The sequence below is a fragment of the Lathamus discolor genome, chromosome 12, assembly GCF_037157495.1.
Source record: "Lathamus discolor isolate bLatDis1 chromosome 12, bLatDis1.hap1, whole genome shotgun sequence".
NCBI classification, from domain to species: domain Eukaryota; kingdom Metazoa; phylum Chordata; class Aves; order Psittaciformes; family Psittacidae; genus Lathamus; species Lathamus discolor.
In genome coordinates this window covers 13,414,286-13,438,329 of record NC_088895.1, presented here as the reverse complement: position 1 = coordinate 13,438,329, position 24,044 = coordinate 13,414,286, and the positions used below count along the sequence as shown (strand labels likewise).

Here is a 24,044-nt window from a genome sequence, read left to right as displayed (position 1 = left end):
CTGCTACTGTGTGTTGTTCCTGTTTACTAAAACATCCAGCTCTGTGTTGAGTTGGAGTGTGGGCTTATACACTCGGTATTTCTTGTTTGGAAAGCCTTAAATCTTACACAGACCTTCTTTGGTTGTAGGTTTTAGGTAAAGGAATAGCAGGAAGCATTGGAGTTGTGGCATCTATTAATGAACAAGAAGGTATAGCAACGGTCAAATTTCCACCCACCAGTATAGACAGTAGAAAGACCTCACAAGCATCAGACACATTAACTATTCCATTATCTAGGCTCTCTGTTCCAAGATCTGAGGTACGGTAGTTTTAAGAATCCACTATTAAGTATAATATCAATTATTTTTTTGTCACAATTAATCTACAGCATATAAAAAGCTTGCTTCACCTTTGCTTAAAGATTACTTGTAAAGATTGCCTCTTAACAATATCTATATGTAAGTTCTCATTCAAGTAACATGGATATTCATCTTCTTGGTGCTTAAAGATGTTTCATTACATACTCTGTTGGTTTTTGGGGGGCTTGTTTGTTTTTTCTTACTTTCTTTTTTTTTTTTTGACTGGTGTTTGGTGCTGGTTTTGTGATAGTACAAAATGAGAATTAACTCCAGGTAATAAAACACCCTCATTTCCTAGAAACTAACTACTTGAATTTAACTTTTTACCGTGCCCCCCCACCATCAGGCATTGCCTCTTCATAAACTGTCCATTACTGAGAAGGTAGTACAGGCAGTCCAGTCCATGTTGCTCCCTCAGGAGGGAAGTCTATCTATTCACACCTCACTTCCTGCAACAGGAGATGGCTCAACTCCAGTAATGGCAGTGGTCCGGCTTCTTGCTGAAATAAGAACCAGGTGAGTTTTTGTGCAAGAACCAGGTTTTGGTTTTCTGAGTCTGTTTTGATACTATACACAAATGTTCAAGAAAACTTAGAATCATAGAATCCCAGACTGGTTTGTGTTGGAAGGGACCTTAAAGCTCATCCAGTTCCAACCCCTGCCATGGACAGGGACACATTCTGCTAGAGCAGGTTGCTCCAAACCCCATCCAACCTGGCCCTGAACACTGCCAGGGGTGGAAATTGCATGGGTTCATATTTTCTTCCTCTGTGGGCATTGACATATGATAGCAGGAGACAAGGCAACAATTCTTGTTCGCTTCCTAAAGTACGTTTATTGTCTAAATGTTGTGAAAATGAGCACCAAAAATAAAGTCCCCCTGTAATACTGATAATACATGGAGCAAATGCTTCATGTAAGCAACCGTTGTGAAGCAGCAGAAAGGTGAATTCTGTGTACACTTTTGTAATGCTTTAAACCTATAATTTTTCCATTAAGAGCATGCCTGGTGATGGCTCAGCTGTTAGAAGACAGCTCATTCTGTGAAGAATTCATTCAACAGTGTCCAGCTGCTGTAGAAGTTCTTAATTTGGTAGCACAGGAGTGCAGCCCTGGTAGGTATCCAACATGTTCTTGAAGCTTCATTGTTTTACTCAGAGTCATAACAGCTTTTAAAATCACTTAATTTTGTCCTTCAGCTACTTAGAGCTTGATAGCTAGCACAGTACAGCATGTCTTGTCATAGCTGCAGAGCTGCTAACATACAAGTAGCTAATCATCACACTATATAATTTTAAACATCAGGCACAAAGGTTAGAGCAGAACATGATTATCCTGTGTATCACAGAAGTTGCAAGTCCTGAGAGTAGTTCTCTACTGCTACACTTCTAGACCCTCTCCACTTTTCTTGCTTGCAGTGTAACTTACTCTATATTCTCTGACATTATCACTTCTGTTTTCTTTTTGTAACCTTTTTGCTAGTATTTACAATGCTTTCTTATATTCCTGATCATTGAGCTCTTGATTTCCTTTCCTGTTTAAGGATAAGCAATGGGCCCGGCAGAAGTCTTAGTTCAAGGGCAAGTTTTAGGAACATGTCAGAGCCTTTCATTGGAGGAAAAGTGGCTGAAGTGAAGGATGTCAGGGTGGGAACATGATCTCCAGTGTAAGAGGGGAGGGTACTGATTTTTTTGACAGCAGGCATAAATTCTTTTGTCTTCCTGCTTTTGCTGGGTCATGAACCTGCTCACTAAAATGAATTTTATATCTTAATTAACATAGGAATGCCTTTGCTAGCCAAATATGTATTAAACATGAGGAAAACAATCGCTTGTATGCATTAGATTTTGTCCTGAATTTTGTTGATTAGGTGAGACTATTTGATCAGATCTCTTAAAATGTAGATGTATTTGTTTACTGGTATTAAGATTGCCTTGTTGGACTCCAGTAACTAGATTTGCTTTGTTTGGTTTGTTATTACAGGGGAGAGGCTCCTTGTTGTAGAAATGCAGTGTGAAAGGCTACGAATGTTGTATCGTGACTGTGCTCGGCCTCCCCCTCCTCCGCTCCAAGCAGACAGAAGGCAGGTGAGCGCAGAAACAGTGCTGAGCATTCAGCCCTTGGAAATGAAGCCAGACACAGGGTGCAGAGGGTCTGCCTGTGGTCTTGGAGCCAAACTGTCTGGATTTGTGTTTAAACATTCCATTTAATGTGAATTTCTGTAATGGGAATTTATTGTGGTTGCAGTTGTGGTAGTTGTATGTGATGTATTAAATGTGCACTTCGTAAAAGAATGAGTTACTGAATTTCAGTAGAAGACTTCAACTGTAATTGGTACAATAAAATTCTCTGTTCCTCTTTGTAGCCCAAAGAAATCACTTGGAGCCCATCAAGAGTATTTCCCCCTGTGCGAGCATGCATGTTTTCATCACATCTCACTGCTGTGACCTTCTTGGCTGATCCTAGTGCAGGTGGGGGACTTCCTCGGGGCACATTCATCTATGCCACTTCACCAGTTCCAGTACAGGTGAGAACTCGGCCTGTACAACAGTTTGTGTAGTTTAATGTTCAATAGTACACGAAAAGAGAAGGAAAACTTCCTCTTTTACTGAAGATTTGTAAGTAATTGTTTTTAAAATAATTATCATTTTTGTTTCTAGGCACCATCATTCTACTGGGAAATTGAAATAGTTTCCTATGGAGATACAGATGATGACACTGGACCAATAGTTTCATTTGGATTTGCTACAGAAGCTGAAAAACGCGATGGTGCTTGGACAAACCCAGTGGGCACCTGTCTGTTTCACAAGTACGTTGGAGATGTACATCAGAAATCATTGTCTTGCTCAGTACATTTGTGAGCTCCTTATGGAAGAGGATTGTGACCATGTTGTAGTAGGCAACATGTACATTTTCATTGTTAAAATGGTGGATTAGAATCTCTCCTTATCAAAATAAGGAGAGAGTTACGTTGCCTGTTACCAGTATCACAGCTACCTGGACTGCAGTAGATAGTGAGCTGTAATCCTGATGTGTTTCAGTGCTCTTCTTAATTTCTCCTTGCATTACTTTTCAGCAATGGGCGAGCAGTGCATTACAATGGCTCCAGCCTGCTACAGTGGAAGAGTGTTAGACTGGATGTGACTCTTTCTCCTGGTATGTAAGAGTGCAGCTAACTTTCTGGTTTACCAGATAAGCAAATCTTCTAAATGTAAGGAAACAGTGGATGAGAAAAAAGATTAAATCCATGTTCTTCTTTGGATGATTCTATTTTTCTGCAGGGGATGTAGCAGGAATTGGGTGGGAAAGAACAGAAGGGACTCCACCCCCTCCAGGGCAGCCAGCTAAAGGCAGAGTTTATTTTACATACTGTGGGCAGCGACTTGGGCCCTATCTAGAAGATGTCTCTGGTGGAATGTGGCCAGTTGTCCACATTCAGAAAAAGGTGAGTTTTTAACAAAAATACATTGCTTCATACATATTTTTTCAGATATATTAAAATTATATAGAAAGTATTGTGCTTGCTCGTATATCTATAAAAAAGTAGAGTGATAGTTTTTACGCTTACTGAGTTAGGTTGAGGTGTTTCTTTACCCTTCCTAGGTGCTTCTAGATGTTTTGCCATTATTTTTAACCTTCCTGTTAGGACACTAATGAGCAGAAATGCCATCTCATCAAACCACTAATGGCTTGACAAGATAGCATTATTCTGTGCTAGTAGCCTTTCTATTAGTATTCCTTCCCAGCAATGACCTTGCTTCAAAGAATACCAGCTAATTGTGCTGTATCTTGAAGCTAGAAGAAAGGCAAGTTTGAAGTTTGTGTTTAGAAGCTTACTGCTTTCCCTGCTGCAGCCAGTTTTATAGCTAGTGCTGCTGGGAAAGCTGTATCGTATGGAGATGTGATCAGTTTCTCCTTTTGGCCGAGGTTTTTAAAAGAGCAAAGAGAAGGATCAAAACAATCCACAGCTCATCTCAATGCTTTTATGTTTGTCTTCCAGAACACGAAGGTCCGTGCGAACTTCGGATCTCGCCAGTTTGCCTATGCTGAAGGGCAGGCTCACAGGAACGCTGCTGATCTCTGCATTGACCTCGCTGAAGAAATCAGTGCCAATTTTGAAGCATTGCCTTTTGCTATGGCTTCTGATAGTGATAATGATGCTGGCACCAGCATCGCTTCGGATCCTGGGACCCATGGACCTCCGTGTAGAATCGCGGCCGTTGCTACAGCTCAACAACGTAAAGTGATGATTAACTTCTTCTTTTTTACCTCTTTCAGGGGAAATTACAGTCAATGTGTTTAAGCATATCTTTGCTGCAGTCCTTATGTACTGCCAATTTACATTAAGAAGTACGATAGGCATTGCATGCTGACTGCGTTTTAGACAAGGCAATTAAAAAGATTTTTCTTTGGTCTTTCTTTTGTAGAGGTGCACAAATTATTCTCAATTAATGCAATGTAATGAGAAATTACCTTATCAGGGCTCTGAATACAATAAGATGTTGATAGAATCAGCCAATTGGTTATTCTGTGTCAAAATGCCTTAGACTTCCATAGACTGATTGGAGACCATGGAACACAATATATCTTAAAAACTGGATTGCTGTTGTGCCATATATGGCTAGTGCCTTAGGATCTCACTATTTCTCTGTGTGTTTTGCAGAATATGACAGTGACACATCTTGCCACTATAAAATGGAGCTAAGTTACGAGAACTTCATCACATCAGGCCCCGATCCTCATCCCCCTCCTATTGCAGATGATGAAAGTGATGATGATGACGATGATGACATTCCCCGGGTGAGGAACATGGCAAGCTCTGGCTGCTGTAATTTGTAGTCTAAATACAGGTTTTGTAACTCAGATTTTTAAGTTTTGCTGCACAAAGGTTCTCCCTGCTTCCATAGGGAAAATATAGTGGGTATTAACTTCTCTTTCTTCTTGGTGTTCTAAGTAACTTCTGTCTTTGCAGGAGGATCACTATGCCCTGTTGGTTAAAGCCTGGGAAACTAAAGTTTTTCCTACAATTAGAAGAAGATTCCGCAATGAGGCTGAGAGGAAGTCTGGGTTGGATCAGATTAAAGGAGCTTTGCAGTTAGGTATGGCCATGTTTATTTCAATGCATGTTGTCTAATACGATGCTAGTAAGGGTGGAGATAACATCCGTGGGGTTTTTTGTTTTACTGTGTTAAGGGCTGCAAAATCTAAATTGAAGAAAAAAGTACTTGGTGTTTTCATCAGGTGCTTAGAATTTGGATTTGTAAATGAACACAGGTCCAACAAGACAATCTCTTTGTGGGAAGGCCACAATAAGGGTACAATAGGAATTCTGAGCCCCTGTGAGCAGCATACAAGTGTCTCAGGAAAGCTCCACCCCCTGTCTGTCAGCCTGACAGCTTATGAGTTAATGAGAATAAGAACTTACTTCAGATGGCTGGGGAAATAACAGACATTCCCTTCTGTCTACCAGGAATGGTTGATATAGCACGACAAACTGTAGAATTCCTCTATGAGGAAAATGGTGGCATCCCAAGAGACCTCTACCTTCCTACTATCGAGGATATCAAAGATGAAGCAAACAAATTTACAATTGATAAAGTACGAAAAGGTAAGCTCAGCAAAAAAGGATTTTGAGGGGAAAGTAGCAGCTGAGGGGCTCTGGTACTTGGGATCTACTGCATGAATTGTCCATCTGAGGAAAAAGCTGCACCCTAAAAATCATGTTGTCCCTTTCTGACCAGGTCTCACAGTGGTGACTCGCTCTCCTGACAGTAACAACGTTACCAGCAGTGCGGTTGGAACAGCTTTACCCAAGTTTGCTATTCGAGGGATGCTGAAGACATTTGGTCTTCATGGTGTTGTCCTGGATGTTGATTCGGTGAGTGAAGATACACTGGGAGGGCTTCTAATGTACCAGCCTCACACATTTGTGAGCGAACGTGGTTAAGTGGACTGAACTGCTTAGAATGCTGATGTGGTGCTCCTTCTGAAGGAAAAAAATATTACCATGACTGTGTTTATTGACAGTGCTGGTTTTGGTGTTCCAGGTAAATGAATTGGTCCAAGTAGAGACTTATCTCAGAAGTGAAGGAGTTCTGGTGAGATACTGGTATCCTATTGACATGTTGGAAAGGCCACCAGCTGGTTATAGGAGGACTGCAACAAATGGATTGGTTACCCTGGATAATACCAATATCCAAATTCACAGGTAAAAAAAGGAAAAGAAATGGAGTTAGAAGGCATTTGTATTATCTGACTTGATCTATATCATTTCCTATAGCACAGTTACCTACTACAGCCTTGTTTTAAGCAGTTGGAAACTTCTGAATCTTACTGGAGTTTTTGGATTAAAGCTGACAAAGAGGCATTAAATCTTAATGTATTATTGAGTAGTAGGGTTTGAGGTTTTGGGGATCCTTTTGTAATAAAGGAAATATATTACAGTTGTCTTCTTGGAAGGATTTTACTTAGCCATGTGCAAGTGTTTTAATACATGCTGGTACAACAGGTACCTTCCTTGAAGCTTGGGTTTCTTGTACCATCAGTCAGTTGCTATCTAGAAGCTGAAGAACTCTTGACTGACTGAGAGTTGGCTTCTAATTCAGGTGCTTTAATTTTGAGTGCTATCTGGAGCGAATAAGAAAGATCTGGGTCTACTTAAACCTTAAGTGATGAAGTGTATATATGTTTGGCTGCTGGTTAGGGCTTATTTTAATTGTGAGGAAGCAATTTTATGTTCTGATGTTTGTGTTTTGCAGAGAGCTTTTGCGCAGTGAAGCTTCCCTGGCTAAGCTGTATTGCCGCATGGCTCTCCTCAATATCTTTGCTCCCAAATCTCCACATATGTTTACTCGGCTGTTCCATATTCCTGCTATCCGTGATATCACTCTGGAGCACCTGCAGCTGCTATCCAATCAACTGCTTGCACCACCTCTTCCTGGTAAACACTGACTTTTGTCCCAGCTCTCTTTTGGTACAGTAGTTTTCTGGGGACAGAAGAGTCTAATGATCACTTACTGATTGATTAAATACTGATGGTGTCTGGAAAATATCTCAGTGGGCTCCTAACCTTAATGATAAAGTACTAAACTGAAATTCTTGCTAAGGATCTAATTACAAGTGTTCAAGAGAGTTCAGGGTCTTCACTAAGATTCCATGCAGTGTCCTTCTGTTCCTCTGTCATTGATAGTCTTCTGTTTATTGGGGAGTGGGGGGAGTATTCATATGGGATGCTGATAAGGAATTGAGAGTGTTTTATAGTTCCAATCCAGGGCAGTAAAACAAAATACCAGTGGGGTGTCTCAGCTTTCAAAATTCAGCTCCTTTCATTTCACAAAGTGGTTTGTCCTTTTCCCACTGGAATCACAGATCTGGTTAGGGAATGCATGTGATGAATCATGGAAAAGAATCTTTGGCTAATTCATGAGTGTTAACAAAGACCGTTATCATGACGAAGCTGTTCTGCATGCAATGAAATCTGTGTGGCTGGATCATAAGGAGGAAGTGCTAAATACAGGCTATTAGTAGTTGAAAGTAATTATTTCCCATTGGAAAGAGTCCTGTTCCTTCTTCCAGCTGCTTTGAAACTTGGCCACCTCTAACTGATGCCACATTGTAAAAGATCCTCTTGCAGACTACAGCACTACTTTGTGTGGATTTTATTTAGTTTTTCCTCTTTACAATCTGTCCAATTCAAATCCTGCCACTATCCACAGTTTCCAAACTGGCATTTTGGTGAACTGCCCACTCCTGTGTACAACACTTTGCTTTTCTGTGTCTTCCCCCATCAGCTCCAGGGTGGCAGCCATGAGATGTTGGGGCTTGCAACCCACTTGGGGTCACCCAAAAGCTATCTTGTTCATATGTGGGGAAAGCTTGAGAGCAGATAAAGCTGCTTTCACCTCATCTAGAATGAGTGGGGAAGAGGGTTTTTCTGATTCCTTGTCCTCATTGTACTTCACAGTAAATTCCAATACACCTGCCTTCGTACATCTCCAAATTTGTCACGTCTTGCTTGTTATTACAGATGGAACAATCAGTTCAAGTTCTATTCTTTTGGCCCAGTCCCTGCAACACTGTGTCCACTCTCAGAACTGTGCTGCCACAGACCTCTTTTACCAGGGCAATTCACAAGCCATCAGAGAGTGGCTCACTGTTGCCATTACTCGAACACTGCATCAAGGAGAGGAGAGTCTGTTAGACCTCACTAAACAGATCTGCTCCTTTCTGCAGGTAAAATACTTAGTAATGTTTTATGAGCAGTGTTGTTTTTCTTCCTAAGCAGCCTTTGTTTTATGTGTGATTCTAACTTCCATAATACATCCCTCATGCTGAACTGTTTCTCTGGATGGATTGTATTCCTATTCTGATCACAGTGGGCACACTGAAAACACAAGTAATAGCAATACTCTGGATCATATTAAAATGAAGTGGCCTCACACTATGTCATTATTTATAATGCTGTATTCTATTTGAAAACAGAACAGGAAGGTGGTTTGCTGCTGTTGCTGCTTGGGAGCTTTCATTACGAAATGTTATGTTACAGGCAGCACCAGAACAGTTTCCTGCTGAAGAATTCCCAATTTCAGAATCCAAGGTCAATATGGATGTTAACTTTCCTGGGGCTGCGTTTGTAATTGTGTCCTGTAAGGAAAGTCAGTCTGGATTCCGCAAAGAGTGAGTAACTGCGGGGCCAAGAATAGCAAAGATGAAAGATTTGCCACTGAGCTTCTGTGAACCCTGAGTTATGTAGTTGGTTTTGTCTTCTCAGGGGCTCATTTTCTTGGTGGTGGGATAAATACCTCAGAGTGTTTCATCTTCTGTGACTGGGTTGAGATTGTTAGTAGGTAGTTACAGTCTAACCAAGCTCTTCTTGCTCTTTTCTTAGTTCATCCCTGTATAAAGCACCTTGGGCTCGAGTGCTTGTTTATGGGCTCGGCCATAAAGTCAAAAGGAATGGTCAGTTGAACCTAATAGAGGCAGTGTGCTATCCTCGAGATGCCTCTCCAACCAACACAGGCCTAACACCTCCCCCAACAACCAACCAGTACCCCTCAGTGATCACCCCTACGGACAAGGTCCACATCAAGCTAGGTAAAATAATAAGATTAAATTAAAACCCCTTTTTAACTGTATTTTCAGAAGTGGAACAAGCATCATCGTTATATCTGTAGGACCTTCCTATATTGTCACCAGTCCCACCACTGGTTATGACAGTGTTTTTGTACAAGGTATTAAGAAACATGTCCTAACAGAAATATGCAATCATTCTTGACCAGCAGAGCATGGTTTTATAGACTTTGCATTCCATCTGACTGATTTTGGTAGTTCTGTTAAATCTGTCAGGATCTGCTTTTTGAGAGTAATTGTAGAGTCCTTTAATATGCAGAGTAATATATGTGCAGTGTAGTAGCACATAGGTCATGCCAGCTTCTTGAGCAGGAGCAATCATTAATACCCTTTTAACTCTTCCAGCATAAGGGGGAGAGAGCATGATTTATGTAGAGTAGTGAAGGTGACTGAGGGCAATAAGCTCTTAGAACTTTCCATCAGAGGTTCTTAAGTTCTGCTGAGCTGCGGCATCTCTGCTTTTCTCAGTACTGATCACACGCATCATACTACAAAAAATGGGCTTGTGAAAGTCTTATATGTATTTAGATACGTACAGGCTAAAAGCAGTTCTATTTTGTGTGTCGTGTAAACAAAATAAACTACCTTTATAATTATTATACTTAATTACAAGTGTATCATTATAGAGAAACATTCCTATTTGTCTATTATAAGATACTTAATAGAGAAAATTCTCACTTAGCGTAAATTTAGCCTTAAAAAATCCTAAAAGCTATGTTACTACTTTTACTTTACAAATGCCTGGAGTCATGATAAGTATTGTCTTTGACTTCTTTGCTTAGGAGTATCACCTCCTCCTGGAGCTGTGCTGGTCTTGCATTCTCTTCCACTTGAATTCCCCCTGGCAATGGCATTCACAGAGCAGCTGTTAACTTGGAAATTGGAAGATGGGGATGGAAGATCAGAAGACGAGCTGGATACTATTCCTGCTTCAGTTCTCTTGCAAGTAGTGGAATTTTTAGGTGAGATTGCAGTATTTTCTCAGTAATAAGCACCAGTAATGTGCTGGTTCACATGGAAGGTTTGGAAAAATGAAAAATTGCAGCAAATATTGCAATTGTCTTCAAACTCCAGATATTCCCCGTTGATAGGCACTTGTTGGAATAGCCTTTCTGCCATGCAGCCACTGAAATCACATTTCTTTGTGCTTTACTTAATGTTACTGTTGCAACTCATATTATAAAGCTACGAACAGTGAAATACTGCTGACTCCCATGTCTTATCTTCCACACACAGGGAACTTTCTCTGGACAACTGACATGGCAGCGTGTGTGAAGGAGTTAATATTTCATCTCTTGGCTGAGCTGCTTCGTAAAATTCACAGTCTGGAGCAGAAGAAGAATCCAGCAGGACTGTCATCTTCTATTGCTCTCCAGCTGAACCCCTGCCTAGCTATGCTTATGGCCCTGCAGTCAGAACTTCACAAGCTGTATGATGAAGAAACACAAAACTGGGTCTCTGGAAATGCATGCAGTGGTTCTGGTGTTGGAGTGGCTGACCAAGGAAGATTTTCAACCTACTTCCATGCTCTGATGGAAGTCTGCCTTGCTGTAGCAGAAGTAACCTTACCTATCAATATGAGCGTAACAGCTAATGTGATGTCTTCAACAAGTGCCCCAAATCTTAGTGACTCTTCATCCTCCTCTTCATCCTCTCCAGGACAGACACCACAGAGTCCAAGCTTGCTGTCAAAGAGGAAGAAGGTCAAAATGAAGCGGGAGAAGACATCGTCTTCAGGCAAACGGTCTTCATCCAGAGCAGCTGACACAGATGCTGCAATCCTCAGTATAGGAGGAAGCAAGCCTGAGGATATGTTGTGGTTTCATCGAGCACTGACTCTGCTTATAATTCTCAGACACCTAACTAAGAAGGATCCACAAGGACTGGGAGTGACAAATGATGCTGTAGCAGATGCATGTCAAGCACTGGTAGGTCCCACAGCTCACAGCCGCTTGCTCGTCATTTCTGGGATACCAACTCACTTGGAGGAGAGCACTGTCAGAAGTGCCATCAGAAAGGCATGTAATGCACATGGTGGAGTCTTCAAAGATGAGATCTACATCCCTCTGCAGGAGGAGGATCCCAAAAAAATTAAGGACAAAGCAGAAGGAGGAGAATGCAGAACTGAACTGGAAAAACCAACTGTTTCCAGTAGCGCAGACAGTCTGGATATCAGCAGCTCCAGCAGTGTCACCCCTGCCATGAGTGTCAGTGCTTCTGCATCCACCAGCCAGGCTTCCCTCTGCAGCTCACAGGGCATATCTCGGACTGTTAGTGATATCTCAGTTGACCAGTTTCAAGCTGGATTGGAACTGGCCATCCCACCAGGATTGCTAGAGCCACACGTTGTTTCCAGCCAGGAGAGTTTGGATCTTTCCCACTGCAGTACTGGCAGCCTTGGCAGCCTCGGCAGCCTCGGGGAGCCACTGGACAATGTAGAAACAGCGTCAGTGTCTGATGTGGGATCCATGTACACAGTCACATCTCTGGACAACCAGCCACTGCTGTCACGGCCAATCAAAGGTTTTGCTGTAGTGGAGGTAATGGCTTCTATCAGGAGGGGCTGTCTTGGGTTAGTTTTTTCTGAAAGAGTAAGAACTGATTCTAGTAACTGGTTTTTTAACCTCTGGTTTTGAGGAACGCTGTAGTTTTGTGGTTTGTGTTGCAACGCTGTGAGCTGACTGTTGCGTGTTTCCTTCTGCTTGACTGAGGCCACAGCTTCAGTGATGGAGAGCGAAAGGCTCTGTTAGCACCGCTGAGGTACAGCTCAGCAGAGGTCATGGGTACAGAATACATGTATGTGCATGTGAGACTAAGGGGACTGGGAATTCCCATCTTGGTCAGGATGCCTGAGGGACACAGAACTTCATTCTGCATTGAATTTCTCTGTACCAGTCACCTTAGGAGCATTCAGTGCCTCTCAAAGGACAGAGGGGACCCAGTAGTGGAGTTACCAAGTGGCAATTTAAAAGCAGAAGGAAGTGCTCCTGCATGTCCCAAGCTGTAGAGCTTGTTGTCACAAGCTGTTGCGGAAGCCAAGAGTATAAATTAATTCCTAGGGGATTTAGTTCATGGAGGATGTGCAAATTGGAAGCTATTAAGCACAGCAGTCACTGCAGCCTTCAATTCAGGAAACCTTTAAACTGATTTCTGGAGGCTGAGAGAATATATAAAGGAAAAGATCTATTCATTTCCTCTTTCATATAAAACTTGCTTCAAAGATTTGCTACTGGACATTACTGGAGATTAATTTAGAGATAAGTGGCCCTTTAGTTTGACCAGCAAGGCAATTATTTAATGTTTAATGACTACATTCTCACATATTAAACCAGCTACAGATTCGTCTATGAAGTTACTTTAGGAGACATGATTATGTTGATGGCTGGTTCCAAATTAATTTTTCAAAGCATTGGGAGTGCCTGTCATTGATACCAGATCACTCCAGATTTACAGCTACGCATAAGAACCCTTCCTCTCCATTGTTAGACAGACTGCATGCTGCAGCTTTATCTGGAGCTCACAAAAGCACGGCCATTTTTGATAGCTTGTGAATGTGGAGAGATGTTTCTGCATAGTCTGGGATTGTATCTTTTTCCCTTTTAGAAGAAAAGGAGCTTATTCAGATAGGAAACCTTCAGCTGCTATTCTTGAGCTATTAATTGACGTGAAGACACCAGACTTGAAGTAAACCATGAAGTGTGTACAGACAGCTGTCAGCTTATTCACATTGAAACCTACTCCAAGTCTGTAGCTGCTCTGATAATGATGCATGGTGGTTATTCTTGGAATCAAAGGATGTTATTGTTCCTGTTCCCAATTTGTGCCGCTGAGACTTCAAGGCCTGTGCTTATTTAAATACACTTTTCTAAGTGGAGAATCAAAGCCAGGACAGCAGAATTGCAGATAATGACAGGTTACCTACCTGAAACTTTCAGCTTCTTATCTGCTCTTTCTAAGGGATGTCTCCAGACAGAGAGATGGAATAACTGGTTCAGAGCTGTGCCTCATTAACTCATAGTGTGGTGATTTCAGTTGCCAGGTGTTCTTAAAATGATGTTTTCTAGGCTGAACCTGAGTTCTGGTATTGAATTATTGCTATAGAAGAATGCTGGAAGAGATGTAATAGTGATTATTTACTTGGGAAGGGGAGGATGTATAAGACCCAAATAGATATAGATAGAAGTTACTTCACTTTGTCGGAATTCCTGGTAACTCATTTCATTATTTGTACAGATAAGGTCAAGAGCTAAAATAGAGAAGATCCGAGCCAGTCTGTTTAATAGCAGTGACCTCATTGGTTTGTCAAGTCTGGATGGTGAAGATGAACTGATGGAAATGTCAACTGAAGAGATTTTAACCGTTTCTACTGTAAATCAGAGCTTATTTGACACACAAGGGAGCCCAGCACTAGAAGATTATTTCAATGATAAGTCAATAAAAGGTAGGTGGTTTTTATATTGGCATATATCTCATTTATGCATGTTGAGGGGGGGAAATACAGGGCTCAGATTCTCCTTCCTACTGTAAATCCAGTGTGAGTCAGTCACTGATAGGTGACATTGAGGGGGAGCCAAGGAGTAAGTTTAATTTCACAGCACGTTTCCTCCCTCTCATCAGCTGGCAAGCAGCTATCTGCAATCTGAACATTGCTCAGTTGTGCTCACAGCTAATCAAACAGAACTAAAAACCCTAAAAAACCCACAGAAATTTCCCCAGCAACCCCCAAAAATCTACTGACTGGGTTGTTCAGTAGCATTTTTTAGACCCAGCGTAATTTTAGAGTAGAAACTGTTGCAACAGAACCAGTTAGTATTTTATGTTCTCTTAACAACGTGAAAGCTATACCAGCCCCATTACACCTGGAGTGGGCCAGAATCCTGAATCAGAGAACAGAGGAGGATTAATAGTTAGAGGGAATTCTATTGACTGCTTGTTCAATTGCTAGTCAGGGTGTTACCTCCACAGCATCATTTTTATACTGGCATCATAAATAAGCTCCTTTTTTCATTACCACTAAAGTACTCAAATAATAATTACAGTATGTGGCCAAAGCAGGAGAAAGCATGCAGTTCTCTTTCATAAATGGGGTAGCAGACTTGCAGAAAGGGTCCGGTCTGCAGGACTACTTCTAAATGATGTTCTCAGAGCCAGTGGCATTCAGCTCAATGCAAAATGTTTGTTCACATTTCAGGTTCTAAGCTGTTGTCTGTGGCATTTTGTACCATATTGCCTTTGCTTTTAATACTTAGGTGAGAAACTGGTGCCAGGAGCTCGAGAAGTCCTCACAGAAATCTTTAAGAGCTGTGTCCATTCTGAGCAAATGCTGAGCCTAACTCCAGCCAAACCCATTAAGGTCGCTGATATCTATCTTAGTAAAGAGCAGATAAATTCTCAGACTCCTGGAAACCTTCTTCACTTGTTCTTCACAAATGTCCGCCCTCCAAAGAAGGTGCTGGAGGACCAGCTTACTCAGGTAGTGCTCGGAAAACACTTTCGCAGCATCTCTCTTGTGCTATTTGAAAGCATTGGGTAATTATTGACTTTCTGTCTTGGAAGATTTTAAGGAAATATGGTGTGCCCAAGCCGAAATTTGACAAGAGCAAGTACAACAAGGCAGGCAAAGAGCAGCACCCAGTGAAGGTTGTGAGCACCAAGCGCCCGGTTACTAAACCACCTACAAAGGAGAAGTCTATGCTCAACAGTGTCAGGTTGGTGCCTTCAGCCTTTTGGCAGTTGCAACACGTTTGATTTCCCTTTAGGAATCCAGGTTTTTTATTCCCCCCACCCTCCTCTGTATTCCAGTGTATGGATTCGAAGAGGGAAATGTAACTTTGAGATTATAGAAAACATTCAAGGAACATTTTGGTTTCTTGAACAGATCAAAGGAAGCTTGCATCCTAACATTGTATTTGTCCCTCAGCCGAACAGCCTTAAGTGAGAAGAAACCTACTGTAAAGCCCAAATCTCCTGAGAAGAGCAAACCTGAAGAGAAGGACCCTGAGAAGTCTCCCACAAAGAAACAAGAAGGTAGCAGCTCTATGGAGTTCTTCTGTGGTATTACATTGTAGTAAAGAAATACATTTATTTTTTTTTGGTGCTGGCATGCTTATATGATGTCATGATAGATTTGGTTTGTCCTTGGTTTTAGTGAGGCTAACCCAATTACTTTAGTGATTTAAAATGCTGCTTTGATCTGTGTATCTGGATGCAATGTAAGTGAAGGCAAACCATGCTCATGCCATTCATGCAACAGTGTGCATAGGCCATGCAAATGCATTGGGTGGAGAGCTGACTTCCCAAGAGGAGTAGTTTCAAGGCTTGTTTTGTACAGTGGGGGATTAGGATATCATGGGCTTGAACTAGGTGGGTTTAAATCATGTTTCTCAACTTAGATAGAAAAATTATAAAGTTACAAGAGGAAAATTGGATAAAAGAGAAGCTTCAGGTGCCTCATAACTACTCTGTCCATGGAGGAAATGGCACAGCCATGCCGTGACAGGGATAAGTTCCAGGTTCTCACTTGATGCTTGTTTCTCTAGTCAGGTAGAAGAGTGAATAGACACAAGCTTGGACTCTGCTCTCCACTGTAGGCAATGCCAGGTTAGTTCAGAAGAGAGGAATTTCAGCATTCAGCCAAGTATAGATTCTTGATACCTGGTTAGGTGCATTGGTGGAGCTATTCTAGAGGGCAGCTGGGGAATTGGTGTCCTTGAAAGGAAAGAATGAGCAGCATTTACCAAAGGCCAGATTGGACCTGAATAACATGCTTAGAACTACGGGAGAGAGCAGCCATAGTGGGATGGGTAGAGCCTGGCAGGTGACACCTCATACACCAACCATTTTCCTATGTGGTGTATAAACTCTGTAGGAAGTCATTAACTCTTTGATGGTTGTATCTTTGCTGTCAGTTCCTGAGGAGAAGTATTTGACCCTGGATGGATTTCATAGATTTGTGGTTGACCGATCGAAACAGGACATCCGCAGTGTGTGGAGAGCTATTCTGTCCTGTGGATATGATCTGCATTTTGAAAGGTGGGGTTTGCAAGTCTTTTTGTAAAGGTGGTACTGATTCATTGTGCTGACTCGATCCCAAATGTTCCTACTCCGAGGAGCTTTAACCAGTGTGTGGTGGTTTCCTTAAAACATGCTTAAAAAGTCACTGCTGTCCAAATGCAGGTTCTGACTTTCTTGTACACAACATAGCGTGGCATATGACTTTGTTAGCTGTCCTTCATAGCTTCGAAATGGACAATACATTGGCCTGGTGAGCATTGTAGATCCATCTGTCTCTGGTGTTCTTCCACAACAGCTTTCTATTCCGTGCGCTGGGTGGTTGTTTAAACTGGCAGTGCTGCTGCTGGGTCAGTAGTAATGTAGAAGAGGGCACAGTTATTTCCTTGTTAATATTGTACAGGAAGAAAGTCCCTTAAATGAATCCCCCTTATCTCCCTGTGTCAAGCCACAAGCTAATTGCCACATCCCCTTCTCCTTTATGTGCTTCAGAACATAAAGAAGATAATGCAGTGAGTGAGCTTAATAGGCAGTTCCTTTTGTCTTATTAATTAATAACAATGAGGCAAAGCAGATGATAAATCAGTTCTTATTCTCAAGCTGGAATTTCTGTAAGGAAACAGCTCTGCTTAAGAAACGGGGAGAGAAGCAGAACAAGCCTCGTGTTGTGCTCAACATGCTCTTAGTAAGCAGTACTGCAGTTAGGTTTCAACAGGTCTTACACCTTTTATGTTTCAGGTGTGCCTGCATTGATGCAAGACATGCTCAGAAAGCATCCCGCAAATGGACCCTGGAAATGGATGTAGCCCTTGTCCAGTACATTAACAGGCTTTGTCGTCACCTTGCCATTACACCAGCACGACTCCATCCCCATGAAGTTTATTTGGATCCAGCTGATGCAGCAGATCCTAGAATTTCCTGTCTGTTGAGTATGTGTGGATGGTTTGCATAGGGGCTTTCCTCACTGGGAGAGCTGGGTAGTGCTCCTGAACAACGTGGCTGTCACTAAGGCAGCTGAAATGTTCCTTTGGAGGCTGCAGATTGGACTCTGTGGGCCGAGGGGAGCGCTGAGTCTGGGTCTTCTCTCTCCTTGGGTGTGCTTGGGTTGGGCACTGTGGTGCCTTTAGCAGCATTGTTAGAAACATGCTGTGCTGTTCTCTGCTCTCCAAGCACACATCCTAGGTCAGGGTGGAGGAGGAAGTTACCTGGTGAGTTCAGCTTGGAGAGGGAAGAAAGGCTGTGTTTCAAGTCTGGACCTAGGCAGGCTTTATTCACCTAAATCTTGTTCTAAGCACTAAGTTCCTTTAAAACAATCTCCAGGTAATGCAAATCCAGTGATGCTAAAAGACACCCAGAGACTCAAGATCCAGGAAGGAACATCATGGATCATGGCTGTTCTTGCATCTTCGGTCCTCTTGCTGATGTGCAGGCATCAGCAGGAGGCTTGCACGGCTCCTGGAGCGAATCTGCTGGGAAGGTGGGCTGTGCAGTAGGTAGGGAATGCTTTCTGACTGGATGTTTCCCTCTTCAGATGTTCCTGTCGAAAGCCTGCGCCTGCGGTTTGCGCTGCTCCAGTCCCTCAACACAACCTTGGAGACGTTCTTCCTGCCGCTGGTGGAGCTTCGGCAGACGGAGATGTACGCAAACAGCATCGCTGCACTGCTGCAGGAGGCCAAAGGTCAGGTCCTGGGGAGAGTGATCTATTGGCATCCTCCTTGTCATTGGAGTTGTCAAATTAGATCACGAAAATCCTTATCAAGCATCAGCATTTAAAGTCATTTTTACAAGCCTCCATTAACAACAAACCCAAGATTTAGGTCATTACCTTTCCCAAGCTCGTTTTCATCTGGAGAAGTAGATATAGAAGTCACCAGAGGTATCAATGTGTGTAAATGGCTTTTATATTGGCCCAGCTAGAAAAACAGCTTATAAACCCAGCAAGGGGAAGTGAAGAATATTCCGAGAGTTGTCTTTGTAGAGCCTCTGTTTATGGTGCAGTGACAGCCCTGGTTTTTGTCCTGTTCTGTTGCCTCTACCATTACTGTCAAAGCATCTCGGATTCCTGAGAGCTATTTGGCAGAGTGCTTCTGATTTACAGAAATTCACTCTGCTTTCTGGTGGGGTTTCTGGGATCTATTTATATACCCTTAGCATTGCGTGCAGCAGTGCTCAAACCCATTGCACTTCTTCCAGTAAACATCAGGAACACATACTTCATGTAAAAAAGATGCGGATTAGCCACATCTCACCCACCTGATGAACGTGGAGTTATTGTTCTGCCGTTGTCCGTTAGAGGGTTTCAGAAAACAAGATTGTACAAGGATAAATGAACTGCACTGAAATGTGTTCATTTCTTTAGGTTTAATCTTCTATGACACGAAAGTAACTGTAATGAACAGAGTGCTGAATGCCACTGTGCAAAGAACTGCTGATCATGCAGCTCCAGAAATCACCCTGGATCCCTTGGAAATCGTTGGAGGTATGGGAAACGTTGCTCTTGTTCAGAATCCATTTGAACCCATTGCAACCAGTTTGGGTCTGTTTCAACCAAGCTTGGTTATTAATGCAGACTCCCCTGAGTATGAGGATTGTGATTGTATCTTTCGTTTGTAACCAGGGGAGATCCGTTCCTCAGAGAACTCCTACTTCTGCCAGGCTGCGCGGCAGCTCGCCTGTGTGCCGTCCTCCCAGCTCTGCGTCAAACTGGCCAGTGGCGGAGACCCTACCTATGCTTTCAACATCCGCTTCACAGGGGAGGAGGTCCATGGAACAAGTAAGTTGAGATCCAAGGGATTGGTGACATCGGGTCCAGCCAGCAGAACTGACCCCAGGTGGAACCCAAGTCTTCACCACCCTGTGGCTCATGTTAACTCGGGAGCAGCGTTACCGTTGTGGTGTTTGTAGTCCTGCAGATGGAAAAAGCGAAGCTTCCAAGAATTCGGCAAGCCAGGTGGTTAATTTCCATCTTTGCTAATACAGCAGGAAGTGTGGCTGCAGCTCTAACTGCAGCAAGTCAATAAAGCAATAATAAGTTGTTAGAAGCATTTAGTGAGAATGTCTCTTCAGGTGCTTTTGATGCTTGGCCATGGTAAACCCACACGGTGCTGAGAACAAAGGTGATTGGGGTTTTTTTAAGCACTTTCTTGTTAGCAGTGGGCTGGGTAACATCACTGAGGTTTTTATGGTTAAAGTGATGTGAGGTTGTGTAGCCACTAGGTTAAGGTGCCATTAGGTACTAGTGTAAGGTGCATTGTGTAGTGTAGTCATCAGGGAACAGAAAAGCATTAACAACTACACGTGCCCAAGTGAGGTAGCTTTGAGAATTGCTTTCAACGTGCCTTCAGAAGTCTGAACTTCTGCTTGTCCCAGCCAAGCTGAAGAGACGGAAATGGGAATTGAGTGTGATCAGGGGGTTGTTGCTTTCGAAACTGCCCTTTACTTGCGCCTCTTCCTCTTTCTCAGGAGATGTATGGCATTTCTTGTAATCTTATAAATAACTTTCACGTGACTTGTTGGAAGAATGAGCCTCATAAAGGAACAGACCCTAAACTGCCCTGGTTTCACTGACCCTCCATGGACAGGCTTCTGGTGGCACAGGAGCACGGCTCTGCCACAGAAAGCGCTGAGCAAGAATCGTGCTTTATTCCACAAGATTATTGTATCTTGGTGAATAAAGATATGTAAAAATAAAGACACTGTTTTCATTTCATTTTATAAGATAATCTCGATGTGGATGCTGTCCAGCTCCCTTTAGATACCAACTCTTTTTGGGATGCAGGCTCCCTTGCATGGGTTGATCTGCTCCAGGAAGAGACTTGGCTCAAACAGGAGCTGAGAAAACATTGCTTTGCAGATCTGGTGAATAATTGATAGGGTATCAAAGCGGGTATCAGCTGTGTCACAGAAAATGGACTGCTGCTCGCCCAGTTAATGCAGCCTCTGTGTGCTGATGGGAAGAGGTACTTCAGGGAGATTCATGGGGGCACACAGGGTTAGAGAAGAAAAGCCCAAAATGAGTTTTGTGTCGCCCGTTTACTGTCATCTGTCAGTTGTGTAAAAGAAAACTCCTCCGTGAGCACCCATTAGCTGAACAAGGGGCTCTTTGATGCCTTCTCCCAAGGGGAATTCTGTTCCTTTAAGGTCTGTAGTGCTTATTGACAGTATATATATGGAGATAAATGTTACATCTACAGCTCAGCATCTGCAATGAGTTCTGAGGCATTGCCGCAGTGCTGTTAGCTTGGAAAGGCTCCGTTGTGATGAAGACAGCACCATTCATCTTCTAATCAAGTAACAAATTGCATTTGCGGCCCAACTGGTGTAACAAATGTTGGTGCTGATCTTGCACAGGGTGCTGGGAGACAAAGCAGCACTTAGGAGTGCAGCAGGAAGCAGTTCAGTGGGTATTCATTACATGTATTTAGACCATTTACATGTGGATTTGCACACGAGTAGCGAGCTGGTGTGGCTGGCACCTACCCCAGCCTCGATGAAGCCACGTGTCTGTGCATCCGGAGGTGAAGTGTGTGACCTAAGGCTTGAAACCTGATTTCAGGAATGGCACATTCGGGGTTGAAAGGCAGTGAATGAGGCTGAGGGCATTTCATGACTTTACCCCTCTCTCTTGCAGGTGGATCCTTCCGTCACTTCCTCTGGCAAGTCTGTAAAGAGCTGCAGAGCTCCTCACTCTCCCTGCTCCTCTTGTGCCCCAGCTCTGCCGTCAATAAGAACAAGGTGTGATAATCTCAGTGCAAGGAATGAACTTACTTTTCGCTCTCTGAATGCACGCGTTTGAACTGGAGCAGATCACATTCAGTCAGCGATAGAGAGAAGCTTCAAGTCCATTTCACCTGCTCCTGCAGGTCCTGGAAGAAGCAGCCATGGAGTCAAAGCTGCAAAGTGGAGCAGAATTAAGGCTCCTGGGTGAAGCTCACTTAAGAGTGAATCTGGTTCAGTTGTCGGAGTTAGAGATTGTCTGTCCCAAACTAGTGAAGTCATATTCTGCTGGTGTTACTCTGGCAGTGTCACCAGGGAAGTCAGTTGCATTGCTAGTAGAATAAGATGCTCCATCTGAGCTATTCAATGCATATTTAGTGCAGTAGATGTATTACAGAAAGAAGATAAAGCTTATGGCCCAAACACTTTACAGTAGCTGAGGTATAGTTCCTTCCTAGGAACACTCAGAGCAGGAAACAAATCATTCCCCTCAGCTTAAGACCTGCTACATTGCAAACCTGGCTTTGCAAGTCCGGGCTGTACCTAGGGAACATTCCACAGCTGAAATACTTGGATACCAAACTGATAATGCAAGTACAGAGAAGTCCTGTGATTGCTCCTTAACAGCTTGTGACAGTGGGGCTCTCGAGGACACCAGCTCTGTGGTATTGCTTTTGACCAGTAAGTGATGACGTGATACAATCTCACTGTATAAAGTGAGCCAGGCTCCACGCCACACTGAGCAAATCCATTTGTGGCCCAAAAGGACAAGGTCTTTTTGTGGGCAGTGTTCCTCACGTTCAGATCAGGGTTTCACAAGCCTGGTAACCTGCTCTGTTCCCTCAGGGCAAGTACATCCTGACCCCCAGCCCCATCACCTATGCGGAGGAGCAGCTCTTCCACTTCTTCGGGCAGCTCTTGGGTATTGCAATCCGAGCGGACGTTCCTCTGCCGCTTGACCTCCTGCCCTCCTTCTGGAAGACCCTGGTGGGAGAGCCACTGGATGCAGACGTTGATCTCCAGGAAGCTGACATCCTCACCTACAACTACGTCAAGAAGTTTGAGAACGTAAGTCACCTTCTTCCTCTCCCCTCCTTCCTTCCACACAAGCGCATCGCTCCAGTAGGCGCTGATGGTCCTGCCTGCCCAGTGCAGAAGCCCCTGGCTTCACAGCCAGCAGCTGGTTTTCATGTGAGCAGGGTCCTGAAGGGTTTTGACTCCTCTTGGATGCAGGATTTTACATCCCGATGGCTTGGAAAAGCTGCTCAGTCTCCCCCAGTGCCAGGCACGGCGGAGTTCAGGCTTCTCAAGTGTTTACTGGAGCTTGCCAGTGTTAAACCAGTAAAGAGCTGCCAAAGCCATCACTGGCCTTCACTGCCCACGGTGCCCCCAGACGATGGAGCGAGTGCACTTTGTACACTGTAGTGAGCCGTGAGCCCAGCCAGTGCATGTGCCGGGTGGCAGATCCTAGTCCTGTGTTTCATGACAGATAAATGACGAGACAGAACTGGAAGCTCTGTGTGCAGAAATTGCTTCCCAGCACCTGGCAACGGAGAGCCCCGACTGTCCTAACAAACCCTGCTGCAAGTTCACCTACCTGACCATGACGGGGGAGGAGGTGGAGCTGTGTCCACGAGGCCGGCACATTCCAGTGGGGTAAGAAACAGCAGTGTCCTCCTTGGCAGGACTTTTACATGGGAAAGAAGCATCTCTCGGAATCGCTTTCCAAGCACCAGGCTCTCCAGAGGTGCTTTTGTGATGAGCTGAAGGCTGGAAGGGTCTGGGAAGGCTTTACAATTGGCAGGAACGTGGAAGCACTGGTGCCGTTTACTGCCTTTTGCTCTGTAGAGGGAGTGCTGCTCCGCTTTGTGCAGGTGCCAGCGAGCACCCACAGGTACGAGGGCTGTGAGAAATGGGTGAGTGTGAGAGGAGAGGAGGAAAGAGGAATTAAATTGGGAAGCATCAGGATGCACTTAACCTGAACGCTCACGCCTGGTTATTCACAAGCAGAGACCCCCCATAAGGCCTCTGTCTGTAACAGTGCAGTCAGGGCAGGAGGGCTCCGAGGCGCTCTCCTTTCCCAGCCTGAATCCCTGCCCTTGCAGGTGGGAGAACAAGGACGTGTACGCGACAGCGATCCGGAGCCTGCGGATGCGGGAGCTGCAGACACCTGAGTGCATGACCGCGGTGCGCGCTGGCCTGGGCTCCATCATCCCCCTGCAGCTCCTGACCACACTGACCCCTCTGGAGATGGAGCTGAGGACCTGTGGGCTTCCCTACATCAACCTGGAGTTCCTCAAGGTGAGAAGAGCTGCAGCTTCTGTGGCCAGAGGTGTCTGCCCTCCCCTTCCAAGCCTTTGAAGCGTAAGTGGGGAAGGTTTCCGAAGGGAGAAGGAGGGAACGTCCTGCTCTTTCCCCCCAGGCACACACCATGTACCAGGTGGGCTTGATGGAGACCGACCAGCACATCGAGTTCTTCTGGAGCGCGCTGGAGATGTTCACGCAGGAGGAGCTCTGCAAGTTCATCAAGTTCGCCTGTAACCAGGAGCGAATCCCCTTCACGTGCCCGTGCAAGGACGGGGGCCCCGACACTGCCCACGTCCCCCCATACCCCATGAAAATCGCCCCCCCTGATGGAGCTGCAGGTGAGTGACCAGGGGCTGCCAGGGAGAGAATCCGTCCTGCTCACAGCTCCCCTGTTCTCCATCTAACCTGGTGTTTCGTGTGCCATGACTGACACATAGGGACAGGCCACGGGGAACGGCTTGAACCTGCCAGAGCAGAGACTGAGCTGAGCTCTTAGGCAGAAGCTCTTCCCTGTGAGGGTGCTGAGGCGCTGGCACAGGGTG

At 44.1% G+C, this 24,044-nt stretch overlaps 1 protein-coding gene across 2 annotated transcripts in view; it reads left to right on the top strand.

Moving 5' to 3' along the window:
* Positions 1 to 24,044, top strand: part of HECTD4 (HECT domain E3 ubiquitin protein ligase 4) — a 72,897-nt gene that overhangs the window by 45,686 nt on the left and 3,167 nt on the right. For both annotated transcript variants that reach the window (XM_065692514.1, XM_065692513.1), the window contains exons 42-75: positions 129 to 299; positions 686 to 855; positions 1,339 to 1,454; positions 2,323 to 2,426; positions 2,705 to 2,866; positions 3,000 to 3,148; positions 3,416 to 3,495; positions 3,621 to 3,784; positions 4,340 to 4,577; positions 5,003 to 5,139; positions 5,312 to 5,438; positions 5,810 to 5,947; positions 6,081 to 6,217; positions 6,387 to 6,547; positions 7,098 to 7,279; positions 8,366 to 8,571; positions 8,885 to 9,015; positions 9,227 to 9,432; positions 10,251 to 10,430; positions 10,705 to 12,008; positions 13,702 to 13,909; positions 14,718 to 14,941; positions 15,025 to 15,176; positions 15,389 to 15,495; positions 16,377 to 16,500; positions 17,218 to 17,408; positions 18,011 to 18,157; positions 18,839 to 18,958; positions 19,097 to 19,252; positions 21,110 to 21,213; positions 22,042 to 22,263; positions 22,685 to 22,851; positions 23,301 to 23,496; positions 23,618 to 23,840. In XM_065692514.1, coding sequence (XP_065548586.1) covers positions 129 to 299; positions 686 to 855; positions 1,339 to 1,454; positions 2,323 to 2,426; positions 2,705 to 2,866; positions 3,000 to 3,148; positions 3,416 to 3,495; positions 3,621 to 3,784; positions 4,340 to 4,577; positions 5,003 to 5,139; positions 5,312 to 5,438; positions 5,810 to 5,947; positions 6,081 to 6,217; positions 6,387 to 6,547; positions 7,098 to 7,279; positions 8,366 to 8,571; positions 8,885 to 9,015; positions 9,227 to 9,432; positions 10,251 to 10,430; positions 10,705 to 12,008; positions 13,702 to 13,909; positions 14,718 to 14,941; positions 15,025 to 15,176; positions 15,389 to 15,495; positions 16,377 to 16,500; positions 17,218 to 17,408; positions 18,011 to 18,157; positions 18,839 to 18,958; positions 19,097 to 19,252; positions 21,110 to 21,213; positions 22,042 to 22,263; positions 22,685 to 22,851; positions 23,301 to 23,496; positions 23,618 to 23,840 — 6,604 coding nt within the window. The remainder of the gene's footprint in view (positions 1 to 128; positions 300 to 685; positions 856 to 1,338; positions 1,455 to 2,322; positions 2,427 to 2,704; positions 2,867 to 2,999; positions 3,149 to 3,415; positions 3,496 to 3,620; positions 3,785 to 4,339; positions 4,578 to 5,002; positions 5,140 to 5,311; positions 5,439 to 5,809; positions 5,948 to 6,080; positions 6,218 to 6,386; positions 6,548 to 7,097; positions 7,280 to 8,365; positions 8,572 to 8,884; positions 9,016 to 9,226; positions 9,433 to 10,250; positions 10,431 to 10,704; positions 12,009 to 13,701; positions 13,910 to 14,717; positions 14,942 to 15,024; positions 15,177 to 15,388; positions 15,496 to 16,376; positions 16,501 to 17,217; positions 17,409 to 18,010; positions 18,158 to 18,838; positions 18,959 to 19,096; positions 19,253 to 21,109; positions 21,214 to 22,041; positions 22,264 to 22,684; positions 22,852 to 23,300; positions 23,497 to 23,617; positions 23,841 to 24,044) is intronic.